Here is a 9,263-nt window from a genome sequence, read left to right as displayed (position 1 = left end):
CTTTGGTCAGTTTGGGTCACCTGTCCCAGTTGTGTCTCCTCCCAATCTCCCATGCACTCCCAACTTCCTTGCCAGCGTGGCAGTAACAGAAAGCACAAAAGGCCTTGACTCTGTGTAAGCAATTGCTCAGCAATAACAAAAACATCTCTGCATTATCAACCCTGTATTCAGCACAAATCCAAAACATAGCCCCATACTAGCCACTGTGAAGAAAGTTAACTCTAACCCAGCCTAAACCAGCACACTTGTGTACCTCTGCTCTTCCTTTCTTTTTTCTTTTTTTTTTGAGGAGGAGGAGCAGAAAAAAGGGACAGGAGAAAGACAGATGGAATGAGGTGGCAAGATGTTGATCAGTGGCATCACAAAGAAACTTTTAAAAGAGGAGGAGACATGTTGCTGTGAAGGATGGTCTAAATGTGTAGATTGAATTAGGGCTTATTTTTTCATAATTGTAATACTCATTGCAACACATATGACTTCAAGTACTCCTTTTTCAGAGGTTTCCAGTTTTACCAGGCTAGCTTCAGAAATGAGATGTAATTTAGTGTGACCAAATGCCATGAGCAGGTGGGTCTTCCTGGAAGACATGTCTATATTGCATAGTGTTTTGCTGTCCAAACACACAGGCTACTTCATCACAGTGGTGCTGACTCTGGGGCTGTCAACAGATCCACTGGGAACAAAGAGATGTCCTTCTTGGAGTACAGGAATTCTCAAATACAGTGGGAAAACCAATCATGCATTAGGAGTTCTTGTAAAGTTGCTCATGCCCCAGTCACTCATGAGCAGCAGCTGTATGAATAAAGCCAGCAAATGTTTTGTTGAATAGATGTTTTTCTTTTGCTTCTCTTGATCATTGCTTATTTTAACAGTAGCACCTAGAAGTCCAAGGTAAGTCTTTTTGCACTAGGTGTTGTATTCCTGCAGCACAAGAAATTTTTCCTGCATTATCATAGAATAGAATCATAGAATCAACCAGGTTGGAAAAGACCTCCCAGATCATCAAGTCCAACCCTACCATGGTTACTAGACCATGGCATTAACACATCAACATGTTCCTACACTGAATTATGTTGCAGTGTGTGTCTGCCCTCTCAGCAATGATCTCTTGTCCTCTCCTGTCTCCCCTAGGCTGACTGGTTATGGCATACACCACTGCTTTGCGAAAAGCATGATGGGGCATGAAGTGAAGATGGCAATTACCAACAACTTCTATGCGGACTACTATACCATGGCCGGGATTGCGCTGGCATCCTGCCTGGCCATGTGCCCGGTGGTCGGGTTCCTGGGGAGGAGAGGAGGACTCCTGCTTTTCATGATACTTACAGCTCTGGCATCACTTCTGCAGCTGGGCCTTCTCAACTGTAAGTTGGAAATGAAAGCTTTTCAGGGCCACACAAGTTTGACATGCAAATAAGGAACCAGGAAATATTAGCATTTCCCAGATTTGTCATGTCATACAGCTGCATAGTTTAAGAAGCTGAATTTGTTTGAAGGTTTCTTCAAACACTTGTTGTCTTAGGTTCATTAACAAAAGGCATTTTGTTCTGCTTAATTCCTGTGGTGAAGCTCATTGAGCACTGGTGCTGTGTCTAGAGTTGTCACTTTAAAACAAACAAGGAAACAAAAAATGCTTTTCATTTTATTGTAGTGAAATAGCCTCTGGGGAAAGAGCTGGGTAGGGATTGCGAAAGGAAAACTTTCCCACTTGAGTCCGGGTCTCAAATGACCTCTAAACCAAACAGAAGCTAGAGCAGTAAGTGTATGTCCTCTTCCTGCTCTGAGCATCTTACTATGAGTAAGCAATATACAGGTAGTGTGGGAATATGCAGCTGAAAGACCCTAGCTTCAACACAGTGTGTATGTATAGTCTATGAGAATGGATGCACATGATTTTGTGAGGTAACACAGCTTTTCAAATCGGCTGTTCCTGCCAAAAGCAAGGGTGTCTCACCTCTTCCTTGCAGGTGGTAACCTTTCTCTGGCCCTTTTGAGCTGCTTCAGCTATTAAAACTGCTACAAAAATATTCCCTTTGCTATTTTGATTTTTATTTCTTTGTCTTCATTTTCTGTTGGTTGAGGAAGCTGAATTTGATGAATCAGAGAGGTGTAGAGGTAGAGGGAAGGTGGGATGTACTTTTCCAGTCTCACAGTCACCAACCATTAGACTCCTGTCCCATGGAACCCCACTCTAAGAAGGGGGAAGAGGGTTGAGACATACTTTGGACAAACTGGATACAAGATGAACACTGTAATGTTGATTATTGGTGTTTGTCATTTCTAAGTTTAGAAATAATTGAGGGCTTTAGTGAGAGAGAGCTTTTTTGCATTGAGGATGGAAAGTTTTCACATTCCCACATACTGAAGGCAGCTCCAAGCCAGCAAGAATTGTCCATGTTTACAGACTGTGTTTCCTGAAGGCATTTATGAAGTTAACCTTTAGCAAACACACTATTTGTTGGGAGTGTAGGAGGGAAACAGGGAACCTCTTTCATGACATGGAGGAAACTCCGACATCTCATGTGTTTTCTCCCAGCTTGGTACAGATGTTTACATTCCCTTTGAGCACATATTTACCATGCCCATCAGTCCCAGCTGAGAGTGGGAGAAGCCCCCTGGCCCCACCTCATCACCAGTCCATTGGTGGACTGTGACCACTCACACACAGTGCATATGTGCAACCTCCCAAAGCTCCACATTTTTCTGGTGGTGTCTATCAGGGTGTCTCTACAGTAAATTCATCCATTTTTTTTTATTTTATTTTTTTAAGGATGTCAGATGTTTGTTGAGGCTGTTGAGGTAATAAACATGCAGTTGCTTAGTGGAGAGAAAGTGCATCAGGGCCATTAGTCTGCTCCAGAGCCATGAAAATCTGGTTGCAGTTTTTCAACAAAAAAAGAGGTGAGGGGAGCAGAGGGGAAAATCCAGTAGGAATCATTGCAACAGGCTTAAGTGGTTTTGTGAGGAAAGCTGCTAAAGCTAAGAGCAGGCTCTAGGTGCATTCTGCTGCGCTGGCATTCTCAATGCAGTGCACCCATCAGCCTTCCCCACTCTACCTTCGCCCCCCTTATTTGTGAGGAGGGGAGTGAAAGGCAGCCTTGAACTTCAGAGCAGCTCAATTTCCCCTGCTTTAGACCATGTTCCCCTTCTTCCTCAGAAGAGCTGGACAGTGTTTGGAGAGAAGCAGTGACCCTGCTGATTATGAAATCTGTCACAGCATCCTGCGTGTTTTAGCTTAGCATAATTTGGGTGTAATTGGCAGATGAAATCAGAATTTGAGAAGGATGAGAGAGAAAGAGGGTTATTCACCACCAGCTACAAACTTGCAGCAGACCTAGAGGCTTGCCATGTTCGACCCTTCCTGTGGACTCGAGGTGTCTACTGGGCAGTCGCAGGAGCCTGGTGGGAGATGACCAGCAGAGCTGTGCCCAGCTTATGCTGCTGCCCAGTACTGCCATGTGTTCCTGTGTGGTTAGGACACGTGGCAGTTGGTGGCTGGTGTGGCAAATGGACCATCAGCTCAAGGTTTTGGTGAGGAATAGATCTCCCACCAGTGTGACGGTGCTGACGTCCAGAGTTGCTCTCTAACTAAAGCCTCTGTTGGCCATTCCCTTGGGGCTGCAGCAGGAGGGCATTTGCTCTTCTCCCCCTTCATTAACAACAAAGAGGCCTTTGTGTTAATCCCAGTGGTAATTCTGGGGCTCTTAAATATGCTTTACTGCTGGTTTGTTATCGTTGTCTCATTAGTATGCTGTCCTCCAGCTGAAATGTGCCTGAAAACAGCATGTCCTGTCTGGTAGGCAGGGAAAGATGTGCCAGTTGTGGCATGGGAAAGAATTATATGGGGGGCTAGGGTGGTATGTGGGATTTAACTTTTTGTTTTTTCTTTCCTTTGGATAAATAAGTATGTAAAAACAGTATGTTCTTGTTTTCTCTCCCTTTTCTCTCTTATTTTTATCTTACTTCTGTGACCTTGGATCCAGTGATTGGAAAATACAGTCAACTTCCAGACTCAGGTATGGTTTACAGAATAAGTCTAGATCATGTAGGAAGCACTCCTCCAGGAGCAGGTAGATCTGAATGGCCTGGGCCAAAGCACTCAGAGCAGAGCTGCTGCCACAGAGGGGTGCAGGGGGAAGCCCACTTCTACACAGTGCCTTGGGACTCTTGGGCAGACCTGCTCATTTATACGCAGTCTCTTGTTGTAGCATCCCCTTGACATAGTATGACTCAATTCTGATTGTCAAGAAAGGGTGCAGAGGTCCCCCAAGTTTATTTTTAGATATGGTGCCAAGCTTTCTCATTAAATCTCCTGAGAAGCAACATTCCCAGGTCAGGAATCTCACATCTTCCTTTTTCCAGGAAGATCTGAGATGACAAATTTGCTTCTGATAAGGAGACTCGGACACCTTAAAAAATATTTCCCCAGGCACCTTATCCCAGGCTGAAGCACTGTAATAGCAATGCAGTGACAGGCTACAGGGGAACAGAATTTACCCTTCTGTGTTAGATTTGACAGGCTTGCTCGGCATTTCCAAGGTCTCTTGTGCTGAGCAGTCATGACTCCCTGAGAGATCACTCACCCACCATGCAAGAGTGGCCAGAGAGCCTCAGAGACCCATAGTTTGCAAGGTGCTGCACTGACATCCTTGTCTGCTAGCAGTATTTGATCTCTTCCCCAGACCTGTAGTGCATTGCAGAAAGGGCTTAGCCCTGAGCAGGCAGTAGCATGTTTCAGAAGATGTAGCCAAAGAGCTTCCAAATACCTTTTGCTCTCCTAACAGTTGATACATTCAACAAGAACAAAACCAGATGTTAATTTTCATTGGATCTAACCCAGAGAGTGCACCTGCTTGGGACTAAACACTGATGGGCAGTTCTTTTTTCAGGCAGGTCTTGGGACTTGGCTGAAGATTGGGGAGGGACATTGGCTGCAAAGCTCCAGTCCTTTCCCAGTGCTTCTGTCAAGCACGATGTGTTCTCCTTGTATGGTGCAATAGTCTCTGTAAGTGACATGGCCTCCTCGCTGGCCAGGACAGGCCACACGAGCTTGTACAACCCAGGATCAGATATCCTGCCCCTGCCCACAGAAAGTGGTGAGCAGGAATCTAGTGAGAGATGTACTATTGTCATGGCCAGGAGACAGTTTCCTGTAGCTTTGTTTATTACTGGGGTTTTCCCCTATGCTTGATAGACACTATTTGATCCCGGAAACCTTGCTGCCATCCAGCTGTGACATGATTGAGCAAACAATCATTTGACTTAAGGGAGGGCTTCACTATCCTTGGCATTGGCTATTCTCCCTCAGAGTTGTCAGGCAAAGGCTGTCAAGCTGGGAGTTATGACAGATTTTGCAGACTGATCACATGTAGGGGCTTAGCACAGAGATGGGAGCACTTTTATTTCTTCCCCCTCTTGTCCTGCAAGCCTCTCCAGTGCCCAAGCCACTGAGCTGTACCTCATGTTTGGCAGCTTGAGGAATGCTGCCTGCCTCCACTTCTCTGTCAAACATGGGAGGGAAGTGGCTGGTGCCTAAAAGACTGCCCAAAGATGTGTTTTCTTGGATTTTACCTTTCTTGTGGTGGCTGGGCATAAAAAAATTCAGAGATCACTGCCATTTTTGGTATGACATTATGATTTTTTTCACATATGTTTGTGTCTCAGGTGCTTGGGGAATGGATTTTATAAATACCAGTTTTAAATTAGTATTACAAAATGACTCAAATTCTTGTCTAGGGAGAATGAGTAACATAAACCTTGTTTTCTTGTTTTCTTTCTTGTAAGTTTGGCCTCCTTCTCACTTTTTATGAACACACTTGTCTTGTCAGGTATGAGTGACAGCGTCAAAGACAAATTCTCTGTTGCATTTTCCATCGTGGGTATGTTTTCTTCGCATGCTGTTGGAAGCCTCAGCGTGTTCTTCTGTGCGGAAATCACACCCACAGTAATCAGGTGAGACATTGGAGCTCTCCTCAAAAGACAGGGATGAAATTACCCTCATTTAACTGATAACAGGCTGTGCAACTTAACATATTGTATGGGAGGGAATTGGAGACCTCGCAGCAATTTCGGGGCTGCTTTTCCACGTTGCTCAGTCAGTCTAAGTAAATGCATGTCTGTGTACAGAGAGGCTTTGTTTCCCATGGCTCCACCTTGTGTCCCATCATGGTGCTTGATCAGCAGGCCAGGCAGCACATGAATTGCAGTGTGTTAGGCTCTTAAAAGTTTAACTGAACCAGATCGTGTGGCTGCACCTTGTCATTGCTTCACTTAGCCTGAGGGATTTGTACGAGCAGCAACCAGATGAGTCTACAGCTTGATATTAAAGGAGAAATTCCGCAGATGTGCAGAGGAGAGGTGCCAGCTATCCATAGGGTGGGTTAATCAGGCCAGCTATATGGGTGCATTGGTGGAGGGGAGATGTTGAAACACATGGTGCTAAATGCTTTTGGTATGTATAGGTGCTCTGCAAGCCTGGCTGTCCTACAGCATCAACCCTGAGAGTGATCAGCTTTTATTGCAGATAAAGTCTCTTTTTTTCTCTTTGCACACAAATCTATCTTAGCAGAGGCTCAAAAGCTTTTCCAAAGAGGAGTCCTTCTTTTCTGGGCAATAGTGGAAATTGGACAGATGATGTTTGTTGGAGAGTTTCCCATAACATGTCTTTATATAGTCAGGGGTTTGTAGCATTTTATATACTCATTCTGATCTTTCACAGCACAAAGGTGGTGCTTTTATGATATGGATTATGCTTTCAGCAATGCCACAGCAATTCAGGAGTCTGCTCTGACTCCACTGAATTTCCCAGGAATGTGGGTCTCATGGGTGGGAGGGGGAGATGGTGGGGGGAAAGAGGATACCCTTTTTTTCCCTTTTTTTTCTGTATCCAAATTATATGCCTTTTCAATAACTTTGCAGAAGTATTATTGCAAAGCTGTCAGCTGAGTAGCCAGTCTCCTTGATCCATGGCCTTTTCTTCCAAGCTATCTAAATATGTGAATGTATTAGGAATGTGGGTCTCATGGGTGGGAGGGGGAGATGGTGGGGGGAAAGAGGATACCCTTTTTTTCCCTTTTTTTTCTGTATCCAAATTATATGCCTTTTCAATAACTTTGCAGAAGTATTATTGCAAAGCTGTCAGCTGAGTAGCCAGTCTCCTTGATCCATGGCCTTTTCTTCCAAGCTATCTAAATATGTGAATGTATTTTACAGATAACTTTCATAGGGAAATTTCAGTGTGAGCAGTGAGATTATACAGCAGCCTGAAACACTAACAGCTATTTATTTATGTGCATGTCAGTCAATTTGGTGGTTTTATGCCTCTTTAATTTTCTCCTTGTCTCTGTTTGAACGACTCATAGATAAGGAATTGACTATGTCAGCCAGAAGAGAATCTGCCAAGTAGGGTCAGATGTGCAGTGTGAACTTAGCAAGCTTTTTTCCCTTAAATCACTTACTTTGCCACAGGGAAGGGGACAAAATCCTGGCTGGGAGCCAAAATTCTGCTTTCCCTGACTCTGCTGGGTCACACCAGGCAAGTGACAATAGCTGGATATGCCTCAGGGTCCCCATTTATTTATAGGGATGATGACACTCTGCAGCACTTTGCAGTCCTACCACCACGATAAGATGCACATAGGGTTGTAATTAGGAGGTGCAACTCAGGACAGTGCATAAACTTGTCTCAGGCCAGAGGTGTGACTAAGCTGCCTTCTGTCTTGCATTTTGGTGGGATATGGCTGCTCCCACATAATCTGCTCTCCAAAATACTGCCTTGGATGCCCTTTTTGGGTTGGAACTAGATGATCTTTAAGATCCCTTCCAAGCCAAACTATTCTATGATTCTAATATGCTTCTGGTTGAATCTCAAGAAATCTTAAGGAAAAGTCAGGCAAAGAGAGCACTGGGGTTGTCTCTGGCATTTCCATGATCAAATCCTTTACCTGTAATCTCCTATCCCTGAGGTCAGCAAACAGCACTGCCATTACCTGGGGCAGTGGTTGCATGATAGCAAACTCATAGCACCCATCCATCTCTGCTGCTGTGCTGTTGAGATGAACAGTTATGGCAGTGTAGGAGGAAAACAACCATATTCAGCACCAAGTGGCACCCATAATCCATCTATAATAATCTTGACACCACTGCAGTCTGCACGACTACTGAACAGGAGTAGGCTGAGGAAAACAGTGTGTCTTCTCCTCACCCTTCACATGCTCAGTTACTATCAAGTGGAAGAGAGATCTGTTTTTTCCTCTCGATGTCCTGCTTTTGTGCCTACCTGGCCAAAGAAATGAAGAGTGGGCAGCAGTGGCCAAATTAGGAGCTTTACTCATCAGTAGCTGCCTCAAGCCAAATTTCCAGTTGTCAAGGAAACTTTCTTGTCTGACCATCCAGGATTCACTTGGCAGTCACACTCACACAAAGGGTCTGCACCAGTTCATGGCCTCTTACCTCAGGATCCCACCCCACCCTGGAGCTCAGTCTGCAGCTCACACAGCAGTTTGCACACCCAGCTACCTCCACTGAATGTAGTCCTCAACACAATGGGGTACAAGCTGTTTACTGGGACCTGAACCAGGCCTGGCTTCTCAAAGGTGGTGCCTTGCTCCATGAGACCAAGGGCATCCTGGTGTGTTAACTGAAGCGCTATCCTAGGATCAAAGGCACAAAAGGTAGCTTAGGTACAGGAAAGACAGAGAGAAACTGTGGAGGTTTTCAGGGACTGACTTCAAGAAGTGGCTGAGCTGATAGAGCAAAGCTTGAAAAACCTGGTCTGATTTCAGTGTTGGCCTTGCTATGTGCAGGAGACTGGAGCAGGTGCTCTCCCAAAGTCTTCTTTAGCCTGGGCAGCTCTCTGGCTCTTTTGTGCTCTAAGCCACGCCACGTGTTGACCCATTTGCTCAATGCAGACAAATGGCCATCTGAAGACAGGACTAATATTTCTCTGCTCCCCTGAGGAGTGCTGGGAAGGGCAAGGCCATTTCCTTAGAATATCAGTGAGGATGTTCTGCTGCTCTCTGTAAAAACTCCGCAGTAGTGAGCAAGCAAATTCTCCCCCATGAACAAGCAGGACCTTCTGAGGACAAAACTTTGGACCAAGGTCTCTTTGTGATTTGCCCATGTCAGGGCTGTTGAACCTCCTGCAAACCATCCCCCCCTGCTGCTGCTGGGTGAGCAGGGGTTGGGGAAGCAGCTCTGTTCAATCATCCATGGAGCTGTGCCATGAGAAAGTCCCCACAGCAGCCCACTGGCAGGCAGAGACG

General features: G+C 45.3%; 1 protein-coding gene across 1 annotated transcript in view; it reads left to right on the top strand.

Annotated features, from left to right (window-relative positions):
• SLC22A23 (solute carrier family 22, member 23) overlaps positions 1–9,263 on the top strand; it is a 98,161-nt gene that overhangs the window by 85,591 nt on the left and 3,307 nt on the right. The window contains exons 6-8 of the mRNA XM_009072537.1: positions 1,132–1,364; positions 3,984–4,016; positions 5,829–5,952. Coding sequence (XP_009070785.1) covers positions 1,132–1,364; positions 3,984–4,016; positions 5,829–5,952 — 390 coding nt within the window. The remainder of the gene's footprint in view (positions 1–1,131; positions 1,365–3,983; positions 4,017–5,828; positions 5,953–9,263) is intronic.

The sequence above is a fragment of the Acanthisitta chloris genome, unplaced genomic scaffold (genome assembly GCF_000695815.1).
Source record: "Acanthisitta chloris isolate BGI_N310 unplaced genomic scaffold, ASM69581v1 scaffold5604, whole genome shotgun sequence".
NCBI lineage: Eukaryota > Metazoa > Chordata > Aves > Passeriformes > Acanthisittidae > Acanthisitta > Acanthisitta chloris.
The sequence above is the reverse complement of the archived record's forward strand: the minus strand, read 5'-3'. Positions and strand labels throughout refer to the sequence as shown.